General features: G+C 44.0%; 1 protein-coding gene across 1 annotated transcript; it reads right to left on the bottom strand.

Annotated features, from left to right (window-relative positions):
• Positions 1 to 458: 458 nt before the first annotated feature.
• LOC147432366 (pentatricopeptide repeat-containing protein At3g28660-like) lies at positions 459 to 3,278 on the bottom strand. Its single transcript, XM_086492342.1, has one exon. It carries the CDS (start codon positions 3,268 to 3,270, stop codon positions 2,476 to 2,478), a length of 795 nt encoding a protein of 264 aa, XP_086348468.1. The 5' UTR covers positions 3,271 to 3,278; the 3' UTR covers positions 459 to 2,475.
• Between the last annotated feature and the right edge of the window lie 16,221 nt (positions 3,279 to 19,499).

The raw sequence follows: 19,499 nt of genomic DNA, 5'->3' as shown, positions 1-19,499 counted from the left end.
CGTCCACCAAATCTCTGATCAGAGACTAAGCCTGTTGTCGCTCAATGTCTCTTTCCCTCGTCGTGAGCTCCAGTTGTGCCCTCAGGCTCTCTAACTCCTCTTGCCCAGATGCTTGCTTTTGTTGGGCCTCCTGTACCTACTTTTCCTTTTCTCTCAGCACAACGTGCTGGCACTGGAACTGTCTTTCTAATTCCTTTAAAGTTTGCCTGTAATCAAAACCAACAACAGCCTGGCAGAATTTGTGGTATCCGATTGCTTTCGTAGGAGGTATAAACTCCTTTTGTGAGGTTGAAGGAGGAGGAGGTGGCGGTTTTTTGTTTGATGGCGAAGGAGGAGGAGGAGGAGATTTCGGCGATGGTGGAGGAGGTGATTTAGGCGAGGGAGGAGGTGGTGATTAGGCTATATTGCCCGTTCAAAGGTCCCATCTTCCCACATTGACATCTGCTCTTTTTATGATAAGCACCAAAGTGGATATACCCAATTGTGGAATATTCAAAAGATGGCATATCCTAGATCAATCTTACTGCCTTACAATAATCTTTTCATACGCTAAGACTGATTAACATTTTAAGTGTAGCACTCTATTCTCGGAGCCACACCATAGTCAGCAGTGCCGATATCCACAAAAAGTGTTTGGCCCACTTCTGGTAGACCTTGGTAACTGCCTAAATTAAGCACATAAGCAAATGTTATTGCATATGTAAGGACATGCATCCAAACCCATGACACTGGCAGTTGCCCATGTATCTAAAACCGTTTGAGTTAGTCACTGAGCATGCTTTCTCGGCATAGACGTGCCACAGCATGACATCCACCCCCTCTGAACCTGCACATCCTCCGGTATGTGCCAACCGCGTCGGATCAAGCATTCTCACTATCCTCAGCCTTTGTTTCTTTGATGCCTGTGCAAAGGTTCATGAACTCAAAACATCTAGAAAAACACCATGGTCTTGCATCTGCTCATCAAATTTCAGATCCTCTTCACCATATCCAAGGTCAGCATACTTCAAAATCAAAATGTTCCATGAAAGGACATCTCAAAAAAGGAAGTTGCTCAAACACTCGATATCCTTTGTCAAGCATACCACAAGTAGCATACATATTAATAATGCTACTTAACACGAGGCTTTTACCCAAAAATCCCTATTTGCGTAGGATCATGACTTGACCAAAATACATCTAGTAGTTGCTCATATGTAATCAGATCGGGCCTGAATTTAATCTCTACAGCTTTTGCCTGGTCACAAAATGTTACGTTACTCTGGATTGGCTTAAGAGCCACTGGTGTATCCAGTATTAGTTCTGAGAGCACCATTCAGGCACCCAAAGATAGCCTCATTGCACCAAAAGCTACCCAAAGCAAAAATGGCAGTTCTACCCTTTTACAACCATGCATTTATGAGTATCATATGATTCCACAAACAGGATCATTAACTCTGTGAAATTTGCCATAGATTTGAATTGCATCTCAGAAAATTGTCGACCGTTTGATCTATTTCTCTTTTCATCAAGACTGAGCACATTCCAATTGCATATACATTCAGGCGGGTTCCCAAAGGAGACGACGAGAAACCTTCTTCTATTCCTGTACTTACAAGCAGCTCAAATATTGACACAAGCTTTCAAACAGCAAGCAAGTGTCAATGCATCAGTGGAATGCCCTCTGTTGAAAGTAACTTAATGGCTTACTCATCATTTCCAAGTTGAGCGTACCCTGCAATCAGCCCATCCCAGGCTACTATATCTTGAACTAGCATTTCCTCAAACACTTCTAGTGCTCTTCCGAGCATGCCACATTTACTGTGCATATCTAACAATGCAGTGACAAGAATACTGTCTGCTAAAACCGCTTTCCACAATCTAAGCGTGGATTGCTCGACCCTTCACTGAGGCTCCTACACTACCACATGCTCTCAAGATGCAAGCAAAAGTTACAGCATTTGGGAAGAGAGCCCCACATTGCATGAGATCAAGAAAATTCAATGCTTCCTCACCTTGGCCATGGTGTGCATATCCCCTCAATTAACGCAGACCAGGAAACGGTAGTCCGAACGGGAAGTTCCTGAAGAATATGTTGAGCTTATACTAGAGCAGCACATTTTGCATACATACTGACAAGGGAGTTAGCTACGGAGGAGCTTGCTTCAAGCAAGCCTCTTTTTATGACGTCCGCATGTAGCCTGATGCCCATGTATAGATCTTTCTTGTTGGCGCAAGCCCTTAATGAGGTTATGAAAGCAGAAGCATCTATATTCAAGTGATTACTACTGCACAGAGATGCTTTGTAGTCATCTTTCCCATCATCTGCAGTCACCATCCTGCCTTGTTACCCTCTTTGGAGCAAAGGATGCTCATCACAAATAGGCTCTGTTGGCAACAGAAAAACCTGAAGTTGGAAAGAGTGCCTTTTTTTTTTCCAGTTTTGCATCCATTATTTTGGTCCATTGTACGCTACACATTTGAGTTTATACGGCATCACATTTTGAACTCATTTGTTTGCTCTCCATCAGCGTGGATGTGAGGGGAGTCCAAGTGTCCACGACTCCATGAGATAATGTGGAGGCAGGTAGGGAGCTCTCGCAATGGGACTGAGAAGATCTCCACCTTCACGAGACCACAAGTAAGGCCTCCCAGGCAAGCCTCCTTACACTGCCCAAGCTTTGCATATCCTCCAATCAAATCAGTCCATGATACCACATTTTGATCTCCAATCCTGTTAAAGACTTTTTGTGCTTCTTCAAGTGAGTTGGTGTACATATCCACCAGAGTAGTGCCCACAATCATATCATGATCGAGTAAATCAAATTTCAATACATAATCATGAACTTCATGTCCCTGTTCTAGCATTTTGATGCTGCCAGAAGCTTTCAGAACATAAGTGAAGGTTACAACATTTGAAGAGATGCCCCTCATAGGCATTTTCTTGAAAATCTGAAATGCGTTCCCACCATGACCACACTTCACAAATACAACTATGAGTGCATTCCGTTGAGCCACATTTTGAATCTGAATACTGAAAAACACTTTCCATGCATGCAAAAGTGGACCACACTTAACAAACATATCAACAAGGGAGCTGCCAATAAAGGCATCCACCTCAAACAACCCTGCATAAACTTTCAACATCCCCAAAATCAGCCCAGTAATTGACCAATTGTCGTATCTTTTAGGGCTCTTATCTTGGCTTTGGATTCCACCTGGATCAAAAGGTATCAGAAGTATCTTCTTTACCTCATAACCCTCACTGGTTCCTATTGCATCAAAAGGCATACACAGTAACCTGGCATCTATTAACTTGCATTCATTTGGCCAGAAAGCTTATAAATTGTATATCCAACTCATATACTGCATTTGGTATACCCTGATGATTCAAACCCTCTTTAGCTTGGTTTTGCAAGCTACCTTGGCATAGCTCAGGAACTTTGAACACAGGCTTTCCAACATCCTCGGCAACTTGCATGTTCCTGTACTCATAGATACCCTGGTTGATGTCAACCATGTCTACATTATATGGCTTCCCATATATGTCATCAGGTATGCCCTCATCTAGTGATTGCACCTGCTTATTCTGTTGTCGTTCACACTTATCTATTGTAGTGTCAACTGTTTGCAGAAAAGGTTTATGATTTGTATGCTCTAGTGAGACCTGTAAACTTTCAACAATCAGCTCATTAAGTCGAGCATCTGGGATGGCACCGTGAATCTTCTCCAAGACATCAAAAAATCTCCTTGAATCATGTTATTGAAACTGGAGATCTTGCTCCAAAATCTCATGCAAATTCTCATGTTTGAGAGCTGCTTGAAAGTCATCCCAGCTTTGCCCATGTTTTACCTGAATCTCTCGAACATAGACACTCATTTCTGGCACCACCAATTTCTCAAACACTTCAATCATCTTACTTTCTAAAACATTGTGACATCCCATCTCTTGCACATAGACCTTGAGATATCCAAATACGTCATACCCATTGAACAAGTTCCTCTCATCATACACAAGCTGCATAGCTATATTCATTGCTTCCTCAATCTGCTCCTCTTCAAGTCGTGCTACCTGCTCATGCATTCGACTCAAAACTTGTTGAAGCATCTGTATAATCTTCCCTTTGGCTATTGAGTCACTGTCCACCCCATATGCCAAAATTGCTTCAATCTGATCCAAAACACTATCTCCTACTGTAGTCGGCATCGCTCCCACCCCAGCTCTTCCGCGTCGGGTTCATTAGAAATGTCGATAAGTTGGGCACGCTAGCCGAGAAGACATGAGGTCCTTGGCTATGGGAGTTCGTAGCTCAGAATAAAGAGAGTAGCAGATATATACAACAGCTAAAATATACAAATCTTGATGGAGGCCCATTGATCCTTGAACATGCGGAATGTACTAGATTGGGTGTACTAAGCTCTCTGAATGAAACTTCACTCTTGCTTGGTTTCCATAGCTTAAATATCTGGCCTTTTATGTTCAGCTCCTCATGCTTCTCACAAGTACTCGCCAGACAAGCAAGTGCCTCCCAAAAGGAGCAGCTGCCATTTCCCCTCTATTCTTGACAGATGCAGACTTGTAGAAGTGGAGGCCAATGAAAGGGCCACTATCACGGTGGATGTTGGCATTTGTGTAGAGGCTTCACAAGATCAGCAGAAGCAGTCTGCAAGGAGAAGAAGCACGACAAGATGGTGCACAGGAAGGATCAAAACCTCCCCCATTGCTGCCCTCCCAGATGCAAGTAGTCCATCCCCGAATTTTCCACACACCCCCCCCTCCATCCAAAATCACCGCAAGGCCGCCCCTATCCTCTGGCTTTCTTTCCGAACTCGCCCCCTTCTGTTCACGTGGGTTTCCATTCCCACCACCCAATCCAGCTTCAGCAGGCCTCCTCCTTTCATTTGTTTAAATTTCTATTAGTTAGTTTGCTCAATATTGCGGCTTGTTCCCACCTTGCTCATTATTGGCATGCCTCCTTTGTATGTTCTCATGGCTTTGATGTTTACTGCCTTCTCTGCTATGCCAGTCTTTGCATAATATTTGCCATCTAAACATAAGATTTCAATTGCTTTTATCTGGCTATATTGCCCGTTCAAAGGTCCCATCTTCCCACATTGACATCTGCTCTTTTTATGATAAGCACCAAAGTGGATATACCCAATTGTGGAATATTCAAAAGATGGCATATCCTAGATCAATCTTACTGCCTTACAATAATCTTTTCATACGCTAAGACTGATTAACTTTTTAAGTGTAGCACTCTAGTCTCGGAGCCACACCATAGTCAGTGTGCCCATATCCACAAAAAGTGTTTGGCCCACTTCTGGTAGACCTTGGTAACTGCCTACATTAAGCACATAAGCAAATGTTATTGCATATGTAAGGACATGCATCCAAACCCATGACACTGGCAGTTGCCCATGTATCTAAAACCGTTTGAGTTAGTCATTGAGCATGCTTTCTTGGCATAGACGTGCCACAGCATGACAACGTCTCTATAGTTGTGATCCTTCATGTTGATTTTCGTTATTAGCTCTTCGTGCCTTAGGTAAATTTGGTAGTACCCCCAATCTTGTATCATTTTGAGTTGACGCATAAAAGGTCGCCCCAAAATAATGTCGAAGTTGTTCGTTTTTCCGAAATCCACCACATCAAAGGTGTGCTCATAGTTAATTCCACACGAAGTTACAACTATTTGGTCCATGATTCCCAATGGTCTCTCTTCATACCCATCTGCGAGTTAGAGTTTCATGCTCATCTTTCTTAGAGGTGGACGGCCCCATTTCTCCCAGATTTGCTTTGTAGCAATCGCAACTCCCGCTCCACTGTCTAGGATAGCTATCGTTTTTATATCCTGATATTCAACAGGTAAGGCTGTATTACCTTCCTCACCTTCACAGTAATCTCCAACCTTGTTTATGGGAACTGGTTGGGCTTTGGGTTGACCTTCCCATTTGTTTTCTTCTCCCGTAGGATTTGTCTGAAGAGGAATCTTTACTCCTTTGTTTTCCAAATGTTTCCCCATGTCTTCCCATAAGTGTGGTCTGACTCTCAAGAGTTCTGACAGTGTGATTGTGCATGTTATAGGTGTCGACAGCATCTCTTGAATAATTTTTGAGTCAATCATTTGTGGAATAGTTCTCATCTGGGGTGGAACTAACCTTATCTCCGATTGTGCCTCGTGTTCACCTATAAATGAAGGCAGGGTTTTCAAGGATTGAGCTTTGCTTTCCATCAAAACCTCCATTCCCGCATCTCCATACAGCGATTGTATATCTCCTGGATAAAATCCGTTGTCCAAGTTAATCTCAGGAATTGGAGCAGACTGTAACGTCGCACTTCTGTTCTTTCTATTTCTAATGGTTTCCCACAAGTGTTGTGGCCATGGTTCTTCAACTTCTGGAATTAGCATTATAGTCATTGACTTAGCGTCATCAATGGTGTTCGGCACCACTCGGTGATCCAATGACAATATAGTTTCAGGCCTAGGTCCGTTCACTTGTTCTGGTTCATCGATTTTTAATTTTTCTTTCTCTTTTTGAATTAGCACTTCTTGTTCTGGGATTCTAACCGCCTTAGGTTCCATCACTGCCTGGGCTGTTTCAATGAGGTGTTTATACATTTCCACATGCTTCGTTTCCACTTCTGGTTGAGGATAAGTCAACCATCTCTGCTCTAAGGTTTGGTTTGTTTTTAGCCTTGCTTCGTATGCTTGTAATCGAGCATCTAAAGGCTCTAGCACTTTTTCAACCAAGACTGATCCTTTTGAGGATGCTTTCCTCGGCTTGTTGTTATCCTCAGCAATTTTACTATCTCTCTCTTGTTTCAGTTGCTCTTTCGTTTCATGTAATTCTTTTTGCATGGCAATTTGGGTTTTCAACCTTCTTGTTTTCATTCTGTTGCGTTTTTCCTTCCAGGATTTTTGCTGGGTTCTCACAGATAAACTCTCATTTTCTGTGGATATTGGCAACTCGACCTTTTCTTCCAATGGCTTGTTTTTCTCTAAGTCCTTGGCTTGGGCTCTGGTTATCGCATTGATTTGAATCATGGGATCGGTTTCTGATCCACTGCTTGCACTTGGTAACACCCCCACAATATTTATAATTTCTTTTCCCTTGTTGTTCGGATTCCTTGGGCAATCTGGCAATATGTGATTCACACCACATTTGTCACAAAACCCAAAAATTTTCACTCTTTCGCCTTTGAAAGGGTAGCTACGCTCCCAATGATATGTACTTCCACAGTTATAGCACTGTCCAATTGGTGGTTGATTTTGAGGAGGTGGTCCCATAGGTTGTACTGCCCTATTAGGATATCCTCTTGGTTTGTAGTTATGGTTCGCAATGAACATTAGCGTTCTTTCGTCCACCAAATATTGATCTCTCGAAGGTTGTGCTACATACGTTGGTGGTGCCATACCCTCGCTATTTCCCCACGGTTGATAGGCTTCATCTGCGTACATTTGTAATTCAAGTTCTGTTACATAAGGCTCATTCGGTTCCTCATAATAAGAAACTTGAAGTGTACTATTTGCTCATGGTGATGCTTCACAAGGTTGAGCATACCTAATCATGGCTCTATTTTCCTGTTGGAAACCACACAAGCGATGTCAAAGTCATCAAGAAAATCGGTGGTGATGTCTTCTCCCTTATCTTCACTGAATGTGGGGAAAGAGACACTTAACATGGTAGTAACTCAATGAACAGGAAATTACAAACTTTAAAAAGAAAACAATAAAAAAATCACAAATGACTTAGTGGTGCATAACGACTTTTTACAGGGTTGGGTGGATGGATTTAAAACAGGATAAAATGGAAACATTGAAAGAGTGGTGATAATCCAGTACGGGGAGAATGATAGGATTTGGGGAACTAAGGATTTCTCCTAGCACCGCGACACCAAACAGATACACAACCTTTTGTTGGTAGAATATTTTCCTATCTACATAAATATTCACATGTATCTGTTGCAGAAACCTAAACAGGAAGGTTATTGGTCCGTTTTCCATGTTGATGCACTGAGGGAGAGCACTTACTTACAGTCTTACCGTGCTGGTGTTGATGAGTCGGCACATCCACATGAGGTCATCGCCTTTCATAGGCTCTACTTTTTCTTCGTCGCTCAGCACCTATGGGGTGATGGCGACGCGTTTGACTACTCCTAGCCTTTTAGCTAGGAGTAGTTGTAGGTAATTACCGTAGTCGACGCTGTGAGCGGGATGGAAACACACACAACGCCTCTATAATGACCCGACACACACTCTTGGGATGATACACACACACATTATGGGGCACCACTCGGCTTACACAACCAGCTTGGTCGAGACAGGAAACACACAAACGGAGTGAGAAGAGAGAGATTTCCCACTTGCCCACTCAACACTCACACATACACACTCACACACACACTCTTAATTCAGCTCAAAGGAGGCCAATTGCTCTTTTTTAGACTTAATGAAGCTCAGCCCAACACCAATGGGGCAAATAGTTTACACAGTATTGAGGAAATACACCAGATACAACCACAAAGTTAAGCAGAGGCTTCACTCATCGGAGAAGATTACATAGAAAAAAAACAAAAAATCTATGAGGAATTTGGCAAAATGGACAGCGCCATTGTGTCCGGAACGGCCCAAAACCCCAGTCTACAATTTCAAAGTGCTCAAATCCGACCTCGGATGAGCAGTTTAGGGCCAAAAAATGCTCCAAAAACAATAAAAACACACTTGCGGCTGTTCCTCCTCTCTTCTCCACGTTTTTTTCTGGTCTTCTCTCTATTTTTTCAGTTCCCACACTTAGCTTTATTAGTTGGGCACTCGTGGCCTTTTAGATGACCTCAAACGGACCTCGAACAGGCCAAAAACTGACCTCGCAGTGCATAGTTGTCACCTTTTTGCATCATCCGCACACCTGGCACTCAGTTTTTCCAAATAATGCATCCCACAACCACGTGAAGTGGCCCCAAAAAGTGGTCCTCATGATGACCTTTCTGCATAAGTATCACAAGAAAACACCCACGTCGTGTCCATACTTCTCCGCGTGCAAGTATTGACCTCGTTCGACCTCCTGACGCCACTCGTTGCCATCTGACGCACCTGCTTACCTCATGTCGTCGGCCCGCGGATAGCTTCCTCGAGAAGTTTTACGCTCTACCAACTCCTTATTGTAGAGAAGACACAGTGGTACTGGTAATAGTGAAAATCGATGCACTATGTACACCCTGTCCTACCTGTACACATGTGGGCCCCACGTAACCACCTGGATCTGAAAAATGGGCAATTCTTTATTTGATGCATCATGCATGTATATATACATATGCACAATCCCTTGCTCCAAAAAACTCCTAACATAATTTGCCCATCCCCTAGCCTGCTAGATCATTCATGATCAGCAGCAGCAAAGAGAGATATGAGACTCGCCGCATCACAGGTCTCCTCATCCCTCACCAACACTACTTGATCCACAGACAACTCATCTTGCTCCACCATCATCAATCTAGCATGATACAATTTAAGACGCAATCCATTTACCCTTGACTTATGTAGAACACCATCCAGGTTAGCCAGCTGATATGTGCCATTTGGAAAACACTCCACTACCTTGAAAGGGCCTTCCCACTTAATTTGAAACTTCTTTTGGAAGGTGTTGTCCAGCTTCCTGTTGTAGCGCAAAACCAAGTCATGTTTCTTGATACCCTTACTTTTGACCTTTTCATTTATCTTTGCCAAAGCCTTATCCTGCATCTGCCCATAATGCTCCAATGCGCTCATCCTATCCAACTGGACCTCTTGTAACTGCAAGAGCCTCTCTTTGAATGCATCACTAGGCGGCCCAAGCAACTTCTCTAACATCTTGACCGCATGCAACTCTACCTCCACAGGCAATAGTGCTTCCTTTCCATACACCAAATGAAATGGAGTAAACCTTGTACCTGTCTTCACCGAAGTACGGTAAGCCCATAATGCACTAGGCAATTCCAAATCCCAATTCTTTCCTTGGTGCTGTGTCACTTTAGAAAGAATTTGTACCAACTCACCATTGTATCTTTCATTTAAGCCATTACACTGCGGGTAATAAGGAGTGGTATGCTGGTGCCTAATCTTCATCTTTGTGCATAAGAAGTCTAGCAGTTTAGCTCTAAATCCTGGCCCTTTATCTGAAAGTAGCTCTAATGGCACCCCAAACTTGCAACATATTTCATCATACACAAATTTTGCCACATTCTTTGCGGTGATCTGTTTTACTGTTATAGCCTCTGCCCATCTAGAGAGATAGTCCACTGCCGTCAAGATATAGCTTTTGCCCCTGCTTGTGATAGGTAACGGGCCTATTGCATCAATCCCCCACTTTTCAAACACATCAAACGCCATAATGGTTTTTCGTAGCTCTGGCTTCAACACTCTCTTCCCAAATGCTTGACACCTATTGCAAGACCTACACCAATGGTGAACATCCTTGTGCAAACTAGGCCATACATACCCCTCTTGCAAAATCTTATGCAAGGTGATCTTTAGAGCAAAATGACCACCACATGCGCCTTCATGATTCTCTTCCAACACTCTGTAAAGCTCCTCCCGCCAAGGTACACGTCTCAACACGAGATCAGCCCCTTTCATGTATAAGACATCACCAATCAATTTGTACCTGTATGCTCTACTCACAAAGCCATACTTCGTAGACTTCTGAATCTCCTTTGGAATGATTCCTGTTAGCAAAAACTCCTCTTCTTGAGCCAAACTTTACCGGCCATGATAAAGAGGTAAAGTGGTCATCAACACAAATAGCTCCCCAATCATGCCTTGAGCTGCTTCATGTGCCTCTCCATTTAGAGCACGTTCAATGTGTCTGATGATCCATGCTTTGAACTTTTTTAACAGGCCTTTAATTCTGAAGCACATTTCCTTCAATGAGGTGTTCTTGCTCTTCCACACACCCAGCACTTGCTTCACCACTAACAAGGCATCACCTTTTATGCTCAACCTTCGAACCCCATGCTTCAAACAAATGTGTAATCCGGCTTCCAGAGTAGCATATTCAGCCTCATTGTTACTATGAGCATCCAATTTGAACCCTCTCTTGCATACTAGCTTCCCCTCTGGATCATAAAGTGCTATACCCCCTGAAGCTGCATCATGGCTCTTTCTGTATGAACCATCAAAGAACAACACATGTGCATTGCTGATCTGTGGCACTTCTTCAACTACCTTTCTCACCACCTCTTCCTTAACAATAAGGGGATTTTCCTTGTAGGTCAACAAATCATCTAGGGTAGCCCTTGTACTATCTTCCGCTAGAAAAGAGAACTCAAACTCTTGCAGCTCAATTACCCATTTCTTCACCACATTTGACATGTTAGTACCATTAATTAACTGTGGCAAAAAGGCATAACTCGTCAAGAAAACAAAAGGCCGTGGTAGCAAGTAATGATGAAATCGTCGACAAGCAAATATTACACTGGCCATCACTAGCTCTACTTCCGAGAACTTTCTCTCCGCTACCAACTTCACTCGGCTTGCACAATACACTGGCCTCATATAATGGCTGCCCTTCCCCTTTTGCAATAGCATGGCTCCAATGGCATCATCCCCTACTGATGGATTTACATAAAACACTTTCTCCCAATCAAGAGCCTGCATGGCTGACAACCCCCCTAACACCTCTTTCACCTCTTGAAACACTTCTTCACACTTGTCATCCCATTGCAATGGATCATGCATTTACACTTGCTGTAATGGATAAAGAAGCTACGAAGACAATGGAATAAACCATGCCATGTACTTCACTTTCTGTATAAAATTTGCCAATTGCTTCGTACTCGTAGGTGATGGAAGAAGAATAATAGACTTAACCTTTTCTGGATCAGCCTCAATGCCATTTTTTGACACCATATGGCCCAATAACTTCACCCTTGGCTATGCTAGATGACATTTCTTTGGATTTAGTTTTCCTCCACATTCATCATATCGAGCCAATACCATTTGCAGCTTCTCATGGTGTTCAGCCCTACTGCTATAAACACAGAAGTCATCCATAAAAGCTTTAACACAACTACCAATGAATGGTTCCAACACCCAATTTGCTCTCTCTTGATAGAAGGAAGGTACATTTGACAACCCAAATGGCAATACTGTGTAGAAATAGCAGCCCCATGGCGTAATAAAAGTTGTCTTTGTGCGGTCTTTAAGAGCAATCTTCAATTGAAAATAGCCTGAAAAACCATCACACACATTGTACCTCTCATAACCTGCCACTGAATCCAAGATCTGATCGATGAATGGAAGAGGATATGGGTTCTTCTTAGTGGCTGCATTTAAGGGTTTAAAATCTACACAAATTCTCCACTTCCCATCCTTCTTTGGACTGACTACAACTGGACTCACCCATTCTGTGGTCTCCACAGGGACTATGAGCCCTGCCTTCAATAACTTGTCCACCTCTTCCCGCAAAGCTTCTATTTGCTCTTGACCCATCCTTCTTAGCCTTTGCCGTTCTGGCTTAGCACCTTCTTTCAGCTCTATATGCATCTCTTCGCCCTTGAACCCTCTGATCTCTTCATATGAAGTAATGAACAAATCAGGAAAACTAGCCAGCATGTGCAAATATATATCCTTCTCCATAGCTGAGAGGTCTCCACTAATCATTTGTGTCATCAATTCGTGCTTCTTTGACAACTCAACCTTGGTTTGCATCATCCCTTCAATCACTTCATAAGGCCCTTCACTTTCATCTTCAACCTCATTCGCAAATGCAACTAAACCAAAGTCCTGGATTTCTTTGTCCATCAAAAGAAATGCAACATCAGCATCCTCATCACTGCTGGTAGTGCTATCACTGTCCTCATCTATCACCGTGGAAGAGTCTTCATCACTAGACTCATCCTCATCTTCATAAAGCTCCTCTAATCGTTTCCTTGTGTCCATATTATAAAGCTTCTTGGTACCTGTCTTTCCATAGAGGCTAATCGTACCATGTCCCCAATGTTGAACAGCTCCCACTGCACGTAACCATGGTCTACCCAGTATAATAGGATATGCTCCCAACCCTGCTGGTATCACATGAAAATCAACCACTGCCTTTGCATCATATGCTTCCACTTCTAAGCTCTTTACAACACCCAAACATTTTACTTTCTGATGGTTTTCCAATCTGATCCGGAAACCTGACACCCCAGACACTATAAGACCCATCTTCTCAACGCATGAGTGTGTAATGACACATATTTGGGCTCCACCATCCACATAACCTTGTCCCAAATTTTTCCTTTTATGACACACATCTACTATTGGGAAAATGTCTGGTAACTCATCCATTGCCAACACCTTCATTGAGCCTCTCTCTGGCTCTTTCTCCATTGGGTTAACCATCCTCTTCCACTGTCACTTTAGCTTAGGCACCATCACTATAAGTTGCGCAAAAGTAACATCTGCCTTCTTGCTTGTCAGATCCTCCTTCAAGTCATAGCTTAATTGCCCATCCCCTAGTGGAAAATCTGAAACATGAAACTTTCGACGAGCTCTCCTTTTCCTCTTGGCCTTGACATCCTCACCTTCATGACTCTTTCCCTTCTTCTTACTAGGACCTGGGGCACTTCTTCCTTCCTTGTCCTCTGTCGTCCTCTTCCCAATAGGCATCACTTATGTATCCTCTAGCTTTGATGCCTTCTCTAAGGTAACCACACTTAACACTTTTGTCTTTCCCTTTTCCTCCTGGGTTAATCCACTAGTTCCTTCATCTCCCTTAATTTCGATGCCATAATCATGCGACCTAGTTAGCACCTGTTTTGGCAATGGATACATGTCTCCCCCCCATCCTTGGTGGCTTATCACATTGCGGGCTGATGTGACCCAACTCTCCACAATTGTAACATGTGGGCATCTGCCTCCAAAACCTACCATTGCTTTGTCCAACACTGTTCCTAGGCCTTTCTTCACCTCGTGGCTGATTTGCAAACCTCCCTCGACCTCGATTATTTCCCACTTGACCTAGCATGTTTAGGCTGAGATTCTTCATTAAATCTACCATTTTACTCATGTCTTGCATTAGCCCATCATCTTGCACTGCTGTAGTGACCACTGCTGGCATAACCTGAGTAGTAACAGGAACCACTGGTTCGTGATGAACCCCTGGCATGCGACCTTGTACAGAGTCCATAGGCTGAAATTCAGACCTCATTGGCAAAGACTCCACCCCTAATTGGCTCATTTTCTTCAGCTTCCACTCTTTGTTCCTTGCTACCTCTAGTGCATCTTCATATGTCCTAGGCTTCTTTAGCTCCACTCTCCAATGCATATTCTCCCAAAGACCAGCCAAGAACCTGTCCTTCTTCATCATGTCAGGCGGGGGTACCTATGGTGCTAAGGCCTTGCACATTCGCTCCCATGCCAATGAAAACTTACGTATGTACGCATCTACTGGCTCACCTTCCTTTTGCACCAAAGCCTGCACTTCTTGCCACACTTTGTCAGGATCTTCTATCTTCATAAACTCCACTTCCAACCCATGTCGTAGATTGTCCCAACTCAACCTTACAGGTGGATCAGCCACACGCAACTCCTCTTCAAATGCTTTAGACCAAACTCGTGCATCACTCTTCAAACAAATTTGGAGAAGGCGTAACATCTGCGTAGGGTCATGAATCTGGTTGCTAATGCAGACAACCTCCATCTTTTCCAAAAATTCTTCCACATCTTCATCACTTCTTCCATGAAACTCCGGATAAGAGAAAGCCATGGCTACCCAAGTTATAATGCTTTGAGAACCCCTTCGAACACACGTGCAAGAACCCAAAACTTTTCACTAACCAATCCCCAGAAACTTCAATGGAGCTCAGCTTTAGATAAGGACAAACACATGCACATCAAATGAGTTTTCATAGTTAATCATCGGAATGACAACAGGCAAAGGACATTCCAGGATCTCTCTCAATCTTCTTGGCCCAAACATAAAGACTATGCGCTACTGGAAAAAGATCTTCCTGGACACATGAACATTAATCTAGATTCTTTGAGTTAAATGAAAAGGAGTGAACTGAGGGCCATTTTGATAATCCATTAAAGCCAACCATGAAGCTCCCAAGAAGGCACACCTGACTTAACCTCTGATTTTGCCAAAATTTTAGCAGCATAACAGCATAAATGGCTCAAAAGACCAAAAAACCAGCCATCATAACTTGGAAAAATTTTGGCAAAGTTTCCCCAGAAATAGAGCAATAGGAACCCAAAATATAGACTGTATATGTATGCATAAACTGTCAACAATAGAACCCGAGCATCAAGTAGGACTCACTAGTATATAGCCTATGGCGAGGTCACAAAAAGGGTGCTCTAGCTACCTGTATCACTGAAAGGATCTCTACATTTGAGAATCCCCCAGCTCAATAAAAACCTCACGCTATCGACCCTCACACGAAGGCTAATGCAAATCGCGTATAGTCAAGTCCCAGAAATGACTATCTTCCAGACCAAGTCTCAGAAATGGCTGGGACTGCCAAATAAAACCATATATGGCTCCACAAAGGCGTACCATGGTAGTTTCCACAAGTAATGTACAATCCAATAGAAAATGCGCTCAAACATGCGCCAAGTGATGCATACCCACAACAATTGCAAGTGACACCAATGCTAGTATATCACTGTACTCCAGCTACCTGTACCTGTGTGAATCACCTGTACCTGTACCTGTACCTGTCCCTGTAACCTGTAACCTATAAACTGTAATCTGCAACATACAACCTGTAATCCCAAATCTGGAAGCTTGAAGCTCGAAGCAGAAGGTACTCGAAGAAGATCCTCCGTGGGGGCGCCAAAAGAATGTGAGCGGGATGGAAACACACACAACGCCTCTATAATGACCTGACACACACTCTTGGGATGATACACACACACATTATGGGGCACCACTCGGCTTACACAACCAGCCTAGCCGAGACAGGAAACACACAGACGGAGTGAGAAGAGAGAGATTTCCCACTTGCCCACTCAACACTCACACATACACACTCACACACACACACACACACACACTCAATTCAGCTCAAAGGAGGAAAATTGCTATTGTTTAGACTCAATGAAGCTCATCCCAACACCAATGGGGCAAATAATTTACACAGTATTGAGGAAATACACAAGATACAACCACAAAGTTAAGCAGAGGCTTCACTCACTGGAGAAGATTACACAGAAAAATAGCAGAAAATATGTGAGGAATTTGGAAAAATGGACAGCGCCATTGCGTCCGGAACGGCCCAAAATCCTAGTCTACAATGTCAAAGTGCTCAAATCCGACCTCGAATGAGCAGTTTAGGGCCAAAAATTGCTCCAAAAACAACAAAAACACACTTGCGGTTGTTTCTCCTCTCTTCTCCACGTTTTTTTCTGGTCTTCTCTCTGTTTTTTCAGTTCCCACACTTAGCTTTATTATTTGGGCACCCGTGGCCTTTTAGATGACCTCAAACGGACCCCGGACCCCAAACAGGCCAAAAACTGACCTCGCATTGCATAGTTGTCACCTTTTTGCATCATCCGCACACCTGGCACTCAGTTTTTCCAAATAATGCATCCCGCAACCACGTGAAGTGGACCCAAAAAGTTATCACAAGAAAACACCCACGTCGTGTCCATACTTCTCCGCGTGCAAGTATTGACCCCGTTCGACCTCCTGACGCCACTCGATGCCATCTGACGCACTTGCTTACCTCATTTCCTCGGCCCGTGGATAGCTTCCTCGAGAAGTTTTACGCACTACCGACTCCTCCTTATTGTAGAAAAAATACAGTGGTACTGGTAATAGTGAAAATCGATGCACTATGTACACCCTGTCCTACCTGTACACATGTGGGTCCCACGTAACCACCTGGCTCTGAAAAATGGGCAATTCTTTATTTGATGCACCATGCATGTATATGTACATATGCGCAATCCCTTGCTCTAAAAAACTCCTGACAACGCGTTGCATGAACTCCACTCCATTCAGTTGTAACTCGTCTCCAGCCCACTGGGTTTCACCTGTGGTGAAGACTTTCTTTAGGATGAGCTGTACGGGGAGAGGAGAAAGACCCTCTACCCGTCCTCCAAAACAGCGAGGGCAGTAGACGAACCACTGCTCCTTAGGACATGGGAACCTTCTTACCACTTCTGCTTCGGGGTTGTCGAAATGGACTGGCAGCACTCGTATGCGCGCGCGAATCGATAGGTGACCTTCCGCCGCTTTGCTTCAGATGACCTTCTTTTTGGCAAACTACGCATGAATCTACTTCCCGAACTTGAAGTACTCGTGTAGCCAGGTGATTCTTCCTTTGGTGCCATGTGTTTTCGGACTAGCCTAGCCCTTCCTTTTCTTTGGCTCGAGCAGCTCCTTTTGGCCACTTAGGAGTAGAGGCTATACCTTTGCTTGCAGTTCCCTTAGGAAAGAGGCCTTACCGATCTTTTTCCTCCCTTGATATGGATGACCTCTTTGTGGTGAACGTCGATGTAGATGATTTCAACCTCTTTGTTACCTTCGTTGATGGCACTCATTGATCGTGTGCTTTGGTCGACAACATTGATGGCATTTCATAGCCTTCCCACCTGATGCTCTTAATTTGCAGTTAGCACGAGCAATACGACATGGGAAGCTTACCTCTTGAATACTGAGGACACTATAGCCTGGCAGTAGTACTTCAATGAAAGCGGTCAATGCTTCTTTAGTCTCCTCCTCCTCCGTTCTCCAGTTGGAGAATTCTTGCAACCATTCGTCCATGGTCGACGATGTGCGTTGTCTTCAGCATTGTAAACCGGAGGTTTTCGTGAAGCCCTCCTCAGTGGGGGCACTAAATGACGGGTACAAAGCACGACACGAACCCCGACGACCTCAAACGCTAGGAGCCGATGCACACTGAGCCGGCCACAGTGAAATAAACAGGGGGCACCACCTAGCTTTGAGTGGCTAGGACGCGGACAATGGTGATTTGAAATAACACAAACTTTACACACACACACACACACACACACACACACACACACACACAGAATGACGCAGGTGATGAAAACCCCTCGGGGGTGTGAGGGGAAACTGATTTAATGCAATATTTACAACAAACTTATCTTTGGCGAGGTGGCAACCATGGTGACAGAGAAATAGAGAGAGGGATGGTGAGCCTAATAGTGCGTTCTCTAGAGGTGACTCGTAGACCCAGAGATTTCTACTAGCGTGAGTGTGTGGGGACCATTGTCCAGTCAAGGTGTAGACATGGCTTCTTCACGTAGTGCAAATTTCCAAAATTCTACACTAAATCCCTCTCTCTCCATGCAAGTGTTTCCAACCCCTCCCACCAAAATGCTACCAAGTGCTGACCCCCCCGATAGTGACCTCTAAGTGCCTTTTTATAAGTGCTGGCTGCTTTAGGTTTAGGGCCGTCTGATTTGGTTAGGGCCTTAATGAGGGGAGACAAAGCAAGGCGGTGGGTCTCGGATGGTTGACCCTTGCTTTGTCTTAGGAGGATTTCAAAAAATGAAAACTCCTAGGTGGGCCTTTATGGCCATCACCTAGAGAGAGGTGATAATTTACAATTGGGGTTTTTACAAGACTTGGCTTTAAACTAGAAAAGTAGTGATAACCTACAGATATTACTGCAAAGGTGCATCATGGACGAGATACCGGCGAACGACTGGCCTTGCAGATGCCTTGGTGTAGCGCGTTCATCATTTTTGGGGCCAACCAGGGCATGCCTTCGGCGTCTTTTCTTGTTTCGGTGTCGACATCGCTCGACTTGGCCTTCTTCTTCTTTGTTGATAATGTTGATTCCTTTGTTTTTTATTTTTCTTGTGTGTGCGTATATGCATGCATGTACTGTGTGCATAGGTGAGTGTGGGTAAACGTGTGTTTATATATGTGAGCGCGTTTTATGCGTGTCGCTGTTGCTTGTATGTGTGTGTGTGTGTGTGTGTGTGAACGAGAGAGAGAGTGATTATATATATATATATATATATATATATATGTATGTATGTATGTATATATATTTATTTATATTTATGTGCAAGCTCTTAGAGAGAACGAGGGGGGAAGAGATGGCGTGAGTGAGAGGGGGGATGGCGAGGGCTGGGGAGGGTATGTGTGTGTATGTGTAGAGAGAGAGAGAGAGAGAGAGAGAGAGAGAGAGAGAGAGAGAGAGAGAGAGAGAGAGAGAGTGCTTTTGTGCTTGCGCAGTGGGCCCTATCTGGCGGCCTGACAGAGAGAGCGAGGGAGAGATAAGGCAGGAGTGAGATGGGGAGAGGGAATGGTGAGGGAGGGACTGAGAAGGTGAGGGATTTAGAGAGAGAGGGTGTGTGGGTGTGTGCGTGTATGTGTATAGAGAGAGAGAGAGAGAGAGAGAGAGAGAGAGAGAGAGAGAGAGAGAGAGAGAGAGAGAGAGAGAGAGAGAGAGAGATACTGGCTGTGCCTACGGGCCTGAACGGGAGGAGCACAAGAGAAAAAGGGAGAGAGATGGCAGGCTTGGGCCCAGCGTCGCTGACCGAGATGAGGAAAGGGGGGGGTCTTGTTGTCAA

The sequence above is a fragment of the Adiantum capillus-veneris genome, chromosome 20, assembly GCF_014529385.1.
Source record: "Adiantum capillus-veneris isolate H3 chromosome 20, ASM1452938v2, whole genome shotgun sequence".
NCBI classification, from domain to species: domain Eukaryota; kingdom Viridiplantae; phylum Streptophyta; class Polypodiopsida; order Polypodiales; family Pteridaceae; genus Adiantum; species Adiantum capillus-veneris.
The sequence above is the reverse complement of the archived record's forward strand: the minus strand, read 5'-3'. Positions and strand labels throughout refer to the sequence as shown.